At 36.8% G+C, this 15,193-nt stretch overlaps 5 protein-coding genes across 5 annotated transcripts; 4 read left to right on the top strand and 1 right to left on the bottom strand.

Moving 5' to 3' along the window:
- Positions 1-1,025: 1,025 nt before the first annotated feature.
- Positions 1,026-2,183, bottom strand: LOC122327066 (hatching enzyme 1.2-like). The gene is made up of 5 exons (XM_043222241.1): positions 2,115-2,183; positions 1,961-2,030; positions 1,713-1,853; positions 1,512-1,629; positions 1,026-1,416 (listed from the first exon to the last, which is right to left on the bottom strand). The coding sequence occupies exons 1-5, from the start codon at positions 2,181-2,183 to the stop codon at positions 1,026-1,028; spliced, it is 789 nt and encodes a 262-aa protein (XP_043078176.1).
- Positions 2,184-4,180: 1,997 nt separating this feature from the next.
- LOC122327064 (hatching enzyme 1.2-like) lies at positions 4,181-5,362 on the top strand. Its single transcript, XM_043222240.1, has 5 exons — positions 4,181-4,259; positions 4,339-4,401; positions 4,531-4,671; positions 4,755-4,872; positions 4,972-5,362. Exons 1-5 carry the CDS (start codon positions 4,181-4,183, stop codon positions 5,360-5,362), a joined length of 792 nt encoding a protein of 263 aa, XP_043078175.1.
- A 1,543-nt stretch (positions 5,363-6,905) lies between these two features.
- LOC122327123 (hatching enzyme 1.2-like) lies at positions 6,906-8,080 on the top strand. Its single transcript, XM_043222303.1, has 5 exons — positions 6,906-6,974; positions 7,057-7,135; positions 7,251-7,391; positions 7,473-7,590; positions 7,690-8,080. Exons 1-5 carry the CDS (start codon positions 6,906-6,908, stop codon positions 8,078-8,080), a joined length of 798 nt encoding a protein of 265 aa, XP_043078238.1.
- Positions 8,081-10,842: 2,762 nt separating this feature from the next.
- LOC122327121 (hatching enzyme 1.2-like) lies at positions 10,843-11,998 on the top strand. Its single transcript, XM_043222302.1, has 5 exons — positions 10,843-10,921; positions 11,001-11,063; positions 11,171-11,311; positions 11,395-11,512; positions 11,608-11,998. Exons 1-5 carry the CDS (start codon positions 10,843-10,845, stop codon positions 11,996-11,998), a joined length of 792 nt encoding a protein of 263 aa, XP_043078237.1.
- Positions 11,999-13,896: 1,898 nt separating this feature from the next.
- On the top strand, positions 13,897-15,059 carry LOC122327800 (hatching enzyme 1.2-like). The gene is made up of 5 exons (XM_043223417.1): positions 13,897-13,975; positions 14,055-14,117; positions 14,232-14,372; positions 14,456-14,573; positions 14,669-15,059. The coding sequence occupies exons 1-5, from the start codon at positions 13,897-13,899 to the stop codon at positions 15,057-15,059; spliced, it is 792 nt and encodes a 263-aa protein (XP_043079352.1).
- Positions 15,060-15,193: the final 134 nt, after the last annotated feature.

Below are 15,193 nucleotides of genomic sequence, written 5' to 3'. Positions count from 1 at the left end.
TCCCTCTCGTACTAACTTTAACATACCATTTATATAAAACTAATTCTTACCTCAGTAGATGATTAATAAATAGATAGACAAGATAATACAACAAAAAAAGTTGAAAGATTAAAAACTAGACATTTGCACAAACAATTCTAAAAATTAGCTAACATTAGTGAAACATTTCTAATTTATGTTTTTTAAAGACTTAGTCATTAATTAACTATCAAACAGCAAAACATATGTAAATATTATAAAACTGCATAAGAGCAATGAGAACACAATGAAAAATTACTTTAAGATCTCTCCGACACAATGTTAAATAATGAAAAAATATACAAATATACAGTCATCTGGTATTTACCATGAAACTGTAACAGAACTTTATAATAATAGCAGTTAGGCTTTTATTAAACAAAAAAATCTGTATTCCCTTTAATTTAATTAATAATGAGCAATGAGGAAAAAGGTAAATGCCTAACTCGAAAAAATGAAAAAAAAAAGCAATTATGTGTACAATTTATGTATACAAATATGACTCCAGTTTCTCATATATGAATTAATAATGTAAAACTGTATAATATTTTTAGAATTGCATAAAATAACAGTTGACTCAAAATTAATTACGCTGTATTTTCTCATTATCAGGTCTTTCCAAAATGGTATAATATTTTCATCTGTGAAACACAAAAAATACTGTGGAGATGGTGATTGTCATGGTCTAGCTCCACAAAGCTAAATCTGAGTCAATTAGTAATTCATGTGAGTTATTCATTCTTCTGAATCAATTTGATTGTTTAAATGAGAAACAGACTTCTTGTCAGCAAATTCTTGTCTTCTTGCTCTTTAATATAAATCTGGTGCTCATGAGATAATGTTTTAGTTATGATCAGACACAAAATGGCAAACAATAATAATAATAAAACACTTGTTATACTTTGATAAACTTTATTTATTCCCAACATTTCCAAACTTAAACACCAGAAAGCATCCTCATGTCTATTCATCTACAGGCACAATACATATTTAGTTATTCCACATCTTCAGCATGCATACAGCTTGTTGATCCTCAGGATGTCGATGTTGGACAGTCCCTGTCTCTGTCCGATTTCCACCGTATCATCAGGAATGGGAGTGATGGTTTCCAGGCCGGGCTGGATGGAGAAGGCTGTTCTTCCATAGTGCATGACGGAGCCGTAGTCGTATGGAGTGTTCTGGTTGTTGGTGTTTTGTTTCTGGAAGTTGTAGGCCTGTTCAGGAGAGATGTTCTGAAAGTTGATCTTGACGTACTGGTCACGATCACTCCTGGTGTGTTCATGGTAGAAGCCCAGGGCATGATTGAGCTCATGCTGAACGATGCCGGTATACACACAGCCTTGTCTGTTGAGGGAGACCACCTGTTTACCACCAGTTCTGCCAAGAGAAGAGTAGCACCTGAGAGCAGAGAGGAAATAAAGGGGTTATATGAATTATTTTTTGCACTCAGATTTGTTAACTGTCTTTTGTTAAAACTGTATGACTGTTCTCACCCATCTTTGTTCTCAATACTGATGTAGTCGGTCTGAGTTGATCTGGCCACAAAGCGGATGCATGTTTTGGAGTGAAAGGTGGACATGGCGTTCGTAATCACTGATTTGTCATAAGAGGCTGCAAACAAAAAGACCCACAGGTTTAAAATGACATCTACTTAAGTCATAGATATGTTCAATCATTGATGGAGATTGACTCACAGTATTCACTGCTCACTATGTAAGGGACCTCCACTATGTTGTTAGAGTTTTTCTTCCAGAAACAGTTGTTGTTAAAGCAGTAGAGAGCATTTCTGGTTTTGGGAAACATTAGATCTCCTTCAATCAGGACTTCAGAAGATCCTGCATTTTAAGAGAAACATACTTAATTAAATAAATGAACATGTTTATAAACTTGACCACATTACTTTTTTGAAACCCATTCATGATTTCACAGAAAAGTGTCTGACCATTGTTGGTCTCCAAAATCTTTGTAGTGATGTCCACAGTTTCAGGCTCGGACACAAACACTCCTTGATCCTGGAGACAGAAACAGAGATATTTAAAACTATTTTGAAGAACATAATAAGAATAATTTAAGGGAGAGACTAGACAGGATCTTACGATGAGAGGAGATGCCTGTGAGACACCAAACAGCAGCAGCAGAATGGAGAGGGAGGTTCTTGTGTCCATGTCGTCTCAGTGTGTAGAGATGTTCAGGATGCTCTTGTGCTGAGTTTTGGTGTCTCTGTGCTGTCAGACCTGGGCTTTATATTCACCTGAGTAGGTGGGTCTGCTGGAGGATTATGGTAGGGTCTTAGTGTCCAGAGACTAATGTGTGTAACTAAAGGGAGGGAAATTGGAAATGATTTTTAAATTTAACAAATTCTTGAGAATCCACATTCCCTGGCATAATTTGCACATAACATGGCTATACATAAAATAAACTATCTTTATTGTATTTTGTTTTACTTTTTTATTTTATATTGCTTGTTTATTTTGTTGTCACTTGCCACCCTATCTATGCACTGGAAACTCCTGTGACCAAGATAAATTCCTTGTGTGTTTAAGTACACTTATAAAAACAATAAAACTCTTTTTCATTCTGATTCTGAAATTGACACAGATTTTAAGTGCATCAAAACAGTGATGTACAGGAATGTTTCAACAAAGCTTTTGTCACAATATGCAGTCTTCCCAGAATTATCATGATTATTTTTTTTGCTGACCAAGTAAAACATGCATGCATATTTAAGCCAACAACAACAAAAATTTCTAAAAAAAAATGTACTTGAACATTATATACCTCTAGTAATTTCCTAGAAAGGTACCAACACACATATTATAGCACATGAAAACAATTTTTTTTGAATATATACAACTATCAGTTTGAGCAGTAATACCTTTTAGAATACCAGCCTTTTATGAAACGAAGTATTATTTAGACATATCTTTCGTATATCTAGAGAAATCAAGTACAACTGTAATGAAAAGTGTACCTTAAGAAATAGAACTTTCAAATCATTTGTTAGAGTATTTGTCAGGGACCTGGAGGGAAAACTTGAAGGCAGGGTGATTGTCAACAGGTTTCTTTGAGAATGTTCCAGGGGTTTAGGACAGGCCAAGGTTCTGTTTCACAGAAGGGGGCCTTTGACTAGGCTTAAAAATAACATCCTCATTAACAAACCCGGGAACTGCTCTCTCTGGAATGGAATCAGGAACTATTTCCTCCGGAGCAGACTCAGGGAGCTCCTGGACTGGAGTGGACTCTGAGGGCTCATGATTAGGGACTCCAGAATTGGTGGCTCCAGTAAGAGAATCTCCTCTGTGGACCTCAGTAGGCTGGTAAGAGTCTCAGAAAAGGCCTCCTTGGCCATCACTAAGAGGAACGGGATGCTCGGAGATGGCCTCTGTGGCACTACAAGCTGGGAGAGAGCCTCTGGAATGATCTCCATGGCCAAAATGATGAGAGCAGGCCACTCAGGGACAGCCACTTAGGGCAAAACAGGAAATTCAGAAATGGTCTCCTCAGCCATATGGGCTGAATGAGAGCAGTTAGAATTGCCTTTGTGGCCAACATGGGAAGTGTTCAGAAGTGGGCTCTGTGGGCATTACTTGATTGATGAGAATATTCTTAAACCTGATGAAACTGGCAAGAACACTCTTAGACTTTACATAAACTGACTTTCAAATTACTAAATCATTACAGTATTTATTTAGATCAAGAAAATCCACAACAATGATAAGCGTGAGCATCTGTAGAACCAACATCTGAAGGATCAAAGAAACATTTAGTCCAATTATAATAAAGCATCCAAACAACAATTATTATTTTATTTTCAGTGCTCAAAGTGCTATGGACCCTCCTTGTATGCTAATATTTTAGAACACATGCAAAAAAACTACAGCACGTCCTACTTTAGTTTTAAAACCAGTAAATAATGTAAATAATGTAAAGTTAGGTTAGTGTCTGTTTCTGGATTAACAAATGACATGGATTTTGAACTAACAAATGAGGTTAGATTTTCCTCCCTTTAGTTACACACATCAGTCTCTTGACACTAAGACCCTACCCATAATTCTCCAGCAAACCCATCTACTCAGTTAAGTATAAAATCCAGGTCTGACAGCACAGAGACACCAAAGCTCAGCACAAGAGCATCCTGAACATCTCTACACACTGAGACGACATGGACACAAGAACCTCCCTCTCCATTCTGCTGCTGCTGTTTGGTGTCTCACAGGCATCTCCTCTCATCGTAAGATCTGGTCTAGTCTCTCTCTTAAATTATTAGCGTTCTTCAACATAGTTGTTTTAAATATCTCTGTTTCTGTCTCCAGGATCAAGGAGTGTTTGTGTCCGAGCCTGAAACTGTGGACATCACTACAAAGATTTTGGAGACCAACAATGGTCAGGCACTTTGTACATTTCTGTGAAATCATGAATGGGTTTCAAAAAAATAATGTGGTCAAGTTTATAAATATGGTCAGTTGTTTAATCAGTGTGTTTTTAATGTGTATGTTTGTGCTTTAAATGCAGGATCTTCTGAAGTCCTGATTGAAGGAGATCTAGTGTTTCCTAAAACCAGAAATGCTCTCTACTGCTTTAACAACAACTGTTTCTGGAAGAAAAACTCTAACAACATAGTGGAGGTCCCTTACATAGTGAGCAGTGAATACTGTGAGTCAATCTCCTTCAATGATTGAACATATCTATGACTTAAGTAGATGTCATTTTAAACCTGTGAGTCTTTTTGTTTGTAGCCTCTTATGACAAATCAGTGATTACGAATGCCATGTCCACCTTTCACTCCAAAACCTGCATCCGCTTTGTGGCCAGATCAACTCAGAACGACTACATCAGCATTGAGAACAAAGATGGGTGAGAATAGTCATACAGTTTTAACAACAACAATTTTGCAATCCTTTGTCCAAAGTCCAAAAAAATTCCATAACTCCTTTATTTCCCCTCTGCTCTCAGGTGCTACTCTTCTCTTGGCAGAACTGGTGGTAAACAGGTGGTCTCCCTCAACAGACAAGGCTGTGTGTATCACGGCATCGTTCAGCATGAGCTCAATCATGCCCTGGGCTTCTACCACGAGCAAACCAGGAGCGATCGTGACCAGTATGTCAAGATCAACTTTGAGAACATCTCTCCTGATATGGCCTACAACTTCCAGAAACAAAACACCAACAACCAGAACACTCCATACGACTACGGCTCCGTCATGCACTATGGAAGAACAGCCTTCTCCATCCAGCCCGGACTGGAAACCATCACTCCCATTCCTGATGATACGGTGGAAATCGGACAGAGACAGGGACTGTCCAACATCGACATCCTGAGGATCAACAAGCTGTATGCATGCTGAAGATGAGGAATAATTCAAAATGTATTGTAGATGAATAGTCTTGAGGGTCTTACTGTCTTTCAGTTCTGAAAAGTGTGGTTGTGTTGAGAAAAAATAAAGTCAATCAAAGTACAAAACAACTTGTTTGTATTGTTTGCAGTTGATTTTGATCAAAGTTACATTTATAAATCCACTTTTATTGAAAAATGGTGTGGAAAATGGCAATTCTGAATTCTTTGTTTTCACATTAATCACAGACTCTAGAACAAGTAAGGTTTTTGAGCAGGTTCTTTTTCTACTAATATGCAGTAGTATTATAACTTTGCTGCACTTATATAAACTAAACAAAGGTTTCTCGTGAGCGCCAATTCATATTGAACTTGGCATGATTTTTAAAACAGTACAACTTCTATTACATTTTGTTTTTCACAAAAACAACTTAATTAATTAATCACACTTGAAATCATGCACACAAAAAAAAAAAAAAAATACTAACTATTCTACGTGTTTCTTAACAGTCATAAACACCATTCTTTTATCCTTGTGTTTCACAGATAAAAATGTCATAACATTTTGGAAAGATGTGTGGGTGAGAAATTTTATTTTGTGAAAACAATTCCTTTTATGTAACTATAAAAGATTTGATGTATTACATGTTTATTAATATTTGGCTACTAAACAACAGACAATTGTTTTTATTGTTTCAATTATTCATTGAACAAACTAAAAGAACACATTTTTTTAACAGAAAAGTATAATACTGAGGGTTTTTGCTTCAGTTTAATTTGAAAGTGTCAGATGAATAATGCATGATATGGATTTTTAAAAATTATTTATCGATAATTATGACACACTCATATGCTGAAGAAAATAAAAATAGAAAAAGAAAAAGTATTTCAACATGAGCAATAACATCTTCTCAATACCAACACTACTCTTTAGTGAAGCTAAGCATTATGTACACAGATCTAGAAAAGTCATTAGTACAACTGACTGTAATAAAAAGACTACCTAAAAAAATAAACATTTTAAATTTAAATCCTTTAGAATGTTTAGTTTAGCTTTACAAAATCTGCATTAGACTTAAGAGTGATATTCAGAAGAACAACAAGAGTTAAAGATTAGAAAATGTCGATGCAGTGAGGACCAAAGAAACATTTAATCCAATTATTATAAAGGATTCAAATTACTCACTAAAATACCTGAACTAGATAAATAAATATATACAGTTCCACTGCAATGGAAATAGTTTTGTTTTCCAGTGCTTAAAGTTCTGTGGGTCCACCTTGTGTTGTACTGTTTTGGGTACAGCATGTTAATTTTAGTTTTCAAGTCAAAAATTTTTATAATTTATACGTATTTTCTGTTTCTGCAAGGATTAACAAATGTGTACTCAGAGTGTCCTCCTTTTCGTTACACACATTAGTCTCTGGACACTAAGACCCTACCATAATCCTCATGTAGACCCACCTACTCAGGTGAATATAAAGCCCAGGTCTGACAGCACAGAGACACCAAAACTCAGCACAAGAGCATCCTGAACATCTCTACACACTGAGACGACATGGACACAAGAACCTCCTTCTCCATTCTGCTGCTGCTGTTTGGTGTCTCACAGGCATCTCCTCTCATGGTAAGAACTTATCAAGTCTATCTTTTAAATCAGCAGAGTTCTTTAAATGACTCGTTTGAAACATCTCTGTTTCTGGCTACAGGGGAAAAGGTATGAAGCAGTGTTTGTGTCTGAGCCTGAAACAGTGGACATCACTACAAGGATTTTGGAGACCAACAATGGTTAGGCACCTTGTAGATTTCTATAAAGCAAGCAGTGGGTAACATTTCTAAAAAAGTGATCAGAGTTTATAAATATGTTGTGTTGTTTCATCAATGTGTTGCACCTGAAATGCAGGATCTTCTGAAGTCTTGATTGAAGGAGATCTAGTGTTTCCCAAAACAAGAAATGCTCTCAACTGCTTGAGCAACAAGTGTTTTTGGAAGAAAAACTCTAACAACATAGTGGAGGTCCCTTACATAGTGAGCAGTGAATACTGTGAGCCAATCTCCTTCAATTATTGAACATCTATCATTCATGTTGATATCATTTTAAACCTCAGGGGATTTTTGTTTACAGCTGCTAATGACAAATTAATTATGGAAAATGCCATATCCACTTTCCACAACAAAACCTGCATCCGCTTTGTGGCCAGATCAACTGAAACTGACTACATCAGTATTGAAAACAAAGCTGGGTGAGAACAATCACAAAATATATGTTAAAAAAAAACACATTTAACTGGCCATAGTCCAAAATGCTGTTTATATTTAACCCTTCTTTCCTCTGCTCTCAGGTGCTACTCTTCTCTTGGCAGAACTGGTGGTAAACAGGTGGTCTCCCTCTACAGACAAGGCTGTGTGTATCACGGCATCGTTCAGCATGAGCTCAATCATGCCCTGGGCTTCTACCATGAACACACCAGGAGCGATCGTGACCAGTACGTCAAGATCAACTTTGAGAACATCTCTCCTGAACAGGCCCACAACTTCCAGAAACAAAACACCAACAACCAGAACACTCCATACGACTACGGCTCTGTCATGCACTATGGAAGAACAGCCTTCTCCATCCAGCCCGGCCTGGAAACCATCACTCCCATTCCTGATGGGAAGGTGGCAATTGGACAGAGAAAGGGACTGTCCAACATTGACATCCTGAGGATCAACAAGCTGTATGCATGCTGAAGATGAGGAATAATTTAATATTTATCAGGTTTCTGTAGATGAATAGTCATGATGGTCTTTGCTTTCTGGTGATGTACATGTTCTGAAATGCTGGAATAAAATTAATCAGCATACAAAACAACTTAATTAGATTATTTGCAGTTTTGTGTCTGATCATAAATCATTTTCTCAATTCATTTTCTCATGAGTGCCAGAATGAAGTACAATTTAAATTAATCTTTTTTTCTCATAAACAATCAGACTGATTCAGAAGCTTTGAAAAATGCACATGAATCACATATTTGCAACTTTAATTGCAGCCTGTGCTCCAATAAAAATTGTTTTTAAGTTAAGCACCCTCTAGTGGGTGTAAAAATAATGAGTGTGTCATGTTGCGTCTGTCGTCATGAAACGTCATTACCAATCAAAATGTGTGCTTTGTGGACTTTTTACACTGATCTCAGGGTAATTAAAAACCTTTGTATAAACAACCTATACAGGTAGATTGGTTGGAGCACTTGTTGCAGCATTGAGATGATTTGTAAAACACAACGTAACTGATTTTTTTACTTTTTATTTAATTGACAAATGTACAAAAAAAACTTCAATGCGTTCTGAAAATATAAACCAATTTTGGTGTTGATGTCTGCGGCACACTACAATGTTGGGACAGAAGCAAAATAAATACGAAAAAGTTCTAAAAAATATAAATAAAACTATTTTGAAACAGTCTTAAATAAGCAGGTGAACTGGTAATAGGTGAGGTTATGTCTGGGTAACAAAGGGAGCCTCTGCAAGCAAAGTTTTGTCATGGCTCATGGCTTTGTGTCAAACTGATTGAAAATCTCATATCTCTTTACAAAATCACTTGGAATTGAGGTCTTTCACCTAATATTTTTAAAATATTCAGGGAATCTAGTGACTGTGTAGGGCAAGGCAGAAAACCTAAGGTGAATGTGCTTGACCTTTGAATCCTCAGATGACATCGCATAATAAACTGTCATGCAGAGGTGTTAAATATGGCCACCTTGGTTCAGGGGTACTTTGAAAAACTTAACACAGTCTTCACCTGCATTTCAGGAGAAAGCTACACATCATTTCTATGCTGTGATGCCACCAGGTTGTCTTGGCCAGAGCTCATCTTAGATAGTCAAAGGCCCTGTTTGCAACTGGTATCATCATGTGTTTTCATGGATCCAGTTATAAGTTGGCAAAGGAGATACATTCCCATCTACATCTGGTGTTCACCCTCTTTTGTTCATTTTCGACCACTTCTGTCCTGATTTCTTTGAGGGGCTGATTTCTCTGCTTTCGTCAGGACTACAGTGGATGGGTTAAACACACGGTTAAATGTCAATGCACATTAATATTAGGTCAGAGTCCAGCTGTTTGTGTGTTGCTATAAAACGAAGATGCACCACGACGTGCTGTGCATATTTACGTATAGGCCTTTTTTAATCATTTTGATGCAGAAGACAAAATAAGCTCATACAACTGTCGTATACTTTCAAAATGAGATGACGAAAAAAGACACGGTGAGCAACCACAAGACCTCACCAAACGTTGTGGTCTTAAGCCAGTTAAACAAACTTTGTAGTTCAACTTGGCAAAGTTTAAACTCCGTTTGAAAAGAAAGCTTCCCAGCAACACATCCTACATTGGTGACATATTTGGCCTAGCAGGCGGAGAGAAGGTGGTCTTCAGTAGTTCAACCACACACACACTTAGACTACAACAGCAATCCGATGAAATGCGTTTTCAACCACCTCTGGATGTGTTTGGAAGTGAACAAGCTAAAAACAATTTAGACCCTGTTTACACCTGTGCTTAGCATTGTCCACAGGTGTTTGGATTAACCAAAACCCATGTTAATATCAGTCGTAAACAGGACCAAAAAGACAGTTGAAATGTGTGCTGTGCTGAATCCATGTTTCAACTTGTTTCTGGGGGAAAAAAATGCACGTTGAGTTTTTTGTCGCCAAGAACAATGGGAACATGCAGAATCAACAAGGGGGCATAAATTGAGATTTCATAGAGATGTGTGCCTTTATCATTCATTTGGTCAGTGAAAACATTGGGTATCTATTCTTTGTACTTTCGTCAATTAAATAAAGGTCTAAGACAATTAACAATCCTGATTTTATTGCATTTCACAGAGTATCTAAGGTTTTGTTTTATTATTATTATTATTGATTTATTATTTAAATGTATGTCCACTTAAAAGGTCATTAGTTCAAATGACTGAAATAGGAGCTCTACATCAAGACATACCTTAATAATCAAAGAGTTTAGTTTAGATCAAATCTACATTAGAAATAAGGGTGAGCATCTGGAAAGCAGCTTAAGGTAAATATGTCAATTTAAAGATGAAAACCATTTAGTCCAAATATTACAAAGCATCTGAACAATAAATTAAAATAATTGGACTGAAGGTATTTTTGTTTATTTTCTTTTTTCAGTGCTTGAACATCTGTGCATCTTCCTTGTATGTTACTAAGAAACACTAAGAAAGCAAAAAACTACAGCATGTCTGCTTTAGTGTTAAAACCAATATATAATGTAAACTTGGGTTATTGTCTGTTTCTGCAAGGATTTGGACTAACAAATAAGCTTAGATTTTCCTCCTTTTAGTTAAACACATTAGTCTCTTGACACTAAGACCCTACCCATAATCCTCCAGCAGACCCACCTACTCAGGTGAATATAAAGCCCAGGTCTGACAGCACAGAGACACCAAAACTCAGCACAAGAGCATCCTGAACATCTCTACACACTGAGACGACATGGACACAAGAGCCTCCCTCTCCATTCTGCTGCTGCTGTTTGGCGTCTCACAGGCATCTCCTCTCATCGTAAGATCTGGTCTAGTCTCTCTCTTAAATTATTAGTGTTCTTCAACATAGTTGTTTTAAATATCTCTGTTTCTGTCTCCAGGATCAAGGAGTGTTTGTGTCCGAGCCTGAAACTGTGGACATCACTACAAAGATTTTGGAGACCAACAATGGTCAGACACTTTTCTGTGAAATCATGAATGGGTTTCAAAAAAATAATGTGGTCAAGTTTATAAATATGCTCATTTATTTAATTAAGTATGTTTCTCTTAAAATGCAGGATCTTCTGAAGTCCTGATTGAAGGAGATCTAGTGTTTCCCAAAACCAGAAATGCTCTCTACTGCTTTAACAACAACTGTTTCTGGAAGAAAAACTCTAACAACATAGTGGAGGTCCCTTACATAGTGAGCAGTGAATACTGTGAGTCAATCTTCTTTAATCATTGAACATATCTCTGATTCATGTAGACCTCATTTTAAACCTGTGGGTCTTTTTGTTTGCAGCCTCTTATGACAAATCAGTGATTACGAACGCCATGTCCACCTTTCACTCCAAAACCTGCATCCGCTTTGTGGCCAGATCAACTCAGACCGACTACATCAGCATTGAGAACAAAGATGGGTGAGAACAGTCATACAGTTTTAACAAAAGACAGTTAACAAATCTGAGTCCAAAAAATAATTAATTTAACCCCTTTATTTTCTCTCTGCTCTCAGGTGCTACTCTTCTCTTGGCAGAACTGGTGGTAAACAGGTGGTCTCCCTCAACAGACAAGGCTGTGTGTATCACGGCATCGTTCAGCATGAGCTCAATCATGCCCTGGGCTTCTACCATGAACACACCAGGAGCGATCGTGACCAGTACGTCAAGATCAACTTTCAGAACATCTCTCCTGAACAGGCCTACAACTTCCAGAAACAAAACACCAACAACCAGAACACTCCATACGACTACGGCTCCGTCATGCACTATGGAAGAACAGCCTTCTCCATCCAGCCCGGCCTGGAAACCATCACTCCCATTCCTGATGATACGGTGGAAATCGGACAGAGACAGGGACTGTCCAACATCGACATCCTGAGGATCAACAAGCTGTATGCATGCTGAAGATGAGGAATAACTAAATATGTATTGTGCCTGTAGATGAATAGACATGAGGATGCTTTCTGGTGTTTAAGTTCAGAAATGTTGGGAATAAATAAAGTTTATCAAAGTACAACAAGTGTTTTATTATTATTATTGATTGCCATTTTGTGTCTGATCATAACTAAAACATTATCTCATGAGCACCAGATTTATATTAAAGAGCAAGAAGACAAGAATTTGCTGACAAGAAGTCTGTTTCTCATTTAAACAATCAAATTGATTCAGAAGAATGAATAACTCACATGAATTACTAATTGACTCAGATTTAGCTTTGTGGAGCTAGACCATGACAATCACCATCTCCACAGTATTTTTTGTGTTTCACAGATGAAAATATTATACCATTTTGGAAAGACCTGATAATGAGAAATTACAGCGTTATTAATTTTGAGTCAACTGTTATTTTATGCAATTCTAAAAATATTATACAGTTTTACATTATTAATTCATATATGAGAAACTGGAGTCATATTTGTATACATAAATTGTACACATAATTGCTTTTTTTCATTTTTCATTTTTTCGAGTTAGGCATTTACCTTTTTCCTCATTGCTCATTATTAATTAAATTAAAGGAAATACAGATTTTTTTGTTTAATAAAAGCCTAACTGCTATTATTATAATGTTCTGTTACAGTTTCATGGTAAATACCAGATAACTGTATATTTGTATATTTTTTCATTATTTAACATTGTGTCGGAGAGATCTTAAAGTAATTTTTCATTGTGTTCTTATTGCTCTCATGCATTTTTATAATATTTATATATGTTTTGCTGGTTGATAGTTAATTAGTGACAAAGTCTTTAAAAAACATAAATTAGAAATGTTTCACTAATGTTAGCTAATTTCTGGAAATGTTTGTGCAAATGTCTAGTTTTTAATATTTAATTTCTTTGTTGTATTATCTTGTCCATCTATTTATTAATCATCTACTGAGGTAAGAATTAGTTTTATATAAATGGTATGTTAAAGTTAGTACGAGAGGGAATGTGTATATAAGACTGATGTCACTAGTAGCAGGAGAAACAAGTAGATAATCAGCAATTACTGATTCTGTCATTATGGGTTTAAAACAATGAAATAAACCCTTATTGTTGAGTCATGATGATTTCTCTACACCATCTCAACTCCGAGAACCTTTGTTTTACTGAGATCCTTTACAAAAGTCAATCACACTCATATACTGGAGCAAAAAGAAAAAATAATGAAGCTACAACCATTGAGCAATAAAGGTTTTAATAATATCATTTTTAAGCCCCACTCAGCGTTTTTTTCTAAATAAAATAATATTTAGACAGATCTCCTTTCTAGAGATGTCAGTAACTGACTGTAATGGAAAGTCAACTCAAGAAAATTTCAGAGTATTTAATTTAGACCGAGAAAAGCCACAGCAGACATGAGGGTGAACATCTGAAAAACCAGAGAAACAATTATTGCAATTATTATTATGTATTCAAACAAATGATTAAAATAAGTTAAAGAACAAAAAATACAGTTCCTCTCAAATGTGAAGTTTATTTAGTTTTTTTTGCAGTTTTCAAAGTTCTGTGGATCATCTTCGTGTGCTGCTGTTTTGGGACACTAAGAAACCGAAACTACAGCAGATCTACTTTAGTGTTAAAACCAATAAATAATGTAAACGTAGGGTAGTGTCTGTTTCTGCAAGGATTTGGACTAACAAATGAGCTTAGATTTTCCTCCCTTTAGTTACACACATTAGTCTCTGGACACTAAGACCCTACTATAATCCTCCAGCAGACCCACCTACTCAGGTGAATATAAAGCCCAAGTCTGACAGCACAGAGACACCAAAACTCAGCACAAGAGCATCCTGAACATCTCTACACACTGAGACGACATGGACACAAGAGCCTCCTTCTCCATTCTGCTGCTGCTGTTTGGCGTCTCACAGGCATCTCCTCTCATCGTAAGATCTGGTCTAGTCTCTCTCTTAAATTATTAGTGTTCTTCAACATAGTTGTTTTAAATACCTTTGTTTCTGTCTCCAGGATCAAGGAGTGTTTGTGTCCGAGCCTGAAACTGTGGACATCACTACAAAGATTTTGGAGACCAACAATGGTCAGGCACTTTGTACATTTCTGTGAAATCATGAATGGGTTTCAAAAAAATAATGTGGTCAAGTTTATAAATATGTTCATTTATTTAATTAAGTATGTTTCTCTTAAAATGCAGGATCTTCTGAAGTTTTGATTGAAGGAGATCTAGTGTTTCCCAAAACCAGAAATGCTCTCTACTGCTTTAACAACAACTGTTTCTGGAAGAAAAACTCTAACAACATAGTGGAGGTCCCTTACATAGTGAGCAGTGAATACTGTGAGTCAATCCCCTTCAATGATTGAACATATCTATGGCTTAAGTAGATGTCATTTTAAACCTGTGGGTCTTTTTGTTTGCAGCCTCTTATGACAAATCAGTGATTACGAACGCCATGTCCACCTTTCACTCCAAAACCTGCATCCGCTTTGTGGCCAGATCAACTCAGACCGACTACATCAGTATTGAGAACAAAGATGGGTGAGAACAGTCATACAGTTTTAACAAAAGACAGTTAACAAATCTGAGTCCAAAAAATAATTAATATAACCCCTTTATTTTCTCTCTGCTCTCAGGTGCTACTCTTCTCTTGGCAGAACTGGTGGTAAACAGGTGGTCTCCCTCAACAGACAAGGCTGTGTGTATCACGGCATCGTTCAGCATGAGCTCAATCATGCCCTGGGCTTCTACCATGAACACACCAGGAGCGATCGTGACCAGTACGTCAAGATCAACTTTCAGAACATCTCTCCTGAACAGGCCTACAACTTCCAGAAACAAAACACCAACAACCAGAACACTCCATACGACTACGGCTCCGTCATGCACTATGGAAGAACAGCCTTCTCCATCCAGCCCGGACTGGAAACCATCACTCCCATTCCTGATGATACGGTGGAAATCGGACAGAGACAGGGACTGTCCAACATCGACATCCTGAGGATCAACAAGCTGTATGCATGCTAAAGATGACACATAAGTTTGCATAGTTAGGATGTCTGTAGGTGAATAATGCAATAAGGTGATGGTCTTTCTGATGGTGTTGTATTTCTGTATTTCTGAAAATAAATGTAATTAAAAATGTAACAAATGTGAAAGTT

Source organism: Puntigrus tetrazona, chromosome 22 (assembly GCF_018831695.1).
Source record: "Puntigrus tetrazona isolate hp1 chromosome 22, ASM1883169v1, whole genome shotgun sequence".
Lineage (NCBI taxonomy): Eukaryota > Metazoa > Chordata > Actinopteri > Cypriniformes > Cyprinidae > Puntigrus > Puntigrus tetrazona.
Note: the sequence above shows the minus strand (reverse complement) of the source record. Positions and strands in the feature narration are given on the sequence as shown.

Coding starts and splice junctions, on each gene's coding strand:
- LOC122327066 (XM_043222241.1), bottom strand. CDS start 2,183: ATGGACACAAGAACCTCCCTCTCCATTCTGCTGCTGCTGTTTGGTGTC. Junction 2,031..2,114: donor CACAGGCATCTCCTCTCATC/GTAAGATCCTGT, acceptor TTCTGTCTCCAG/GATCAAGGAGTGTTTGTGTC. Junction 1,854..1,960: donor GATTTTGGAGACCAACAATG/GTCAGACACTTT, acceptor CTTAAAATGCAG/GATCTTCTGAAGTCCTGATT.
- LOC122327064 (XM_043222240.1), top strand. CDS start 4,181: ATGGACACAAGAACCTCCCTCTCCATTCTGCTGCTGCTGTTTGGTGTC. Junction 4,260..4,338: donor TCCTCTCATCGTAAGATCTG/GTCTAGTCTCTC, acceptor TCCAGGATCAAG/GAGTGTTTGTGTCCGAGCCT. Junction 4,672..4,754: donor CATAGTGAGCAGTGAATACT/GTGAGTCAATCT, acceptor TTTTGTTTGTAG/CCTCTTATGACAAATCAGTG.
- LOC122327123 (XM_043222303.1), top strand. CDS start 6,906: ATGGACACAAGAACCTCCTTCTCCATTCTGCTGCTGCTGTTTGGTGTC. Junction 7,136..7,250: donor GATTTTGGAGACCAACAATG/GTTAGGCACCTT, acceptor CCTGAAATGCAG/GATCTTCTGAAGTCTTGATT. Junction 7,591..7,689: donor AGTATTGAAAACAAAGCTGG/GTGAGAACAATC, acceptor CTCTGCTCTCAG/GTGCTACTCTTCTCTTGGCA.
- LOC122327121 (XM_043222302.1), top strand. CDS start 10,843: ATGGACACAAGAGCCTCCCTCTCCATTCTGCTGCTGCTGTTTGGCGTC. Junction 11,064..11,170: donor GATTTTGGAGACCAACAATG/GTCAGACACTTT, acceptor CTTAAAATGCAG/GATCTTCTGAAGTCCTGATT. Junction 11,312..11,394: donor CATAGTGAGCAGTGAATACT/GTGAGTCAATCT, acceptor TTTTGTTTGCAG/CCTCTTATGACAAATCAGTG.
- LOC122327800 (XM_043223417.1), top strand. CDS start 13,897: ATGGACACAAGAGCCTCCTTCTCCATTCTGCTGCTGCTGTTTGGCGTC. Junction 14,118..14,231: donor GATTTTGGAGACCAACAATG/GTCAGGCACTTT, acceptor CTTAAAATGCAG/GATCTTCTGAAGTTTTGATT. Junction 14,373..14,455: donor CATAGTGAGCAGTGAATACT/GTGAGTCAATCC, acceptor TTTTGTTTGCAG/CCTCTTATGACAAATCAGTG.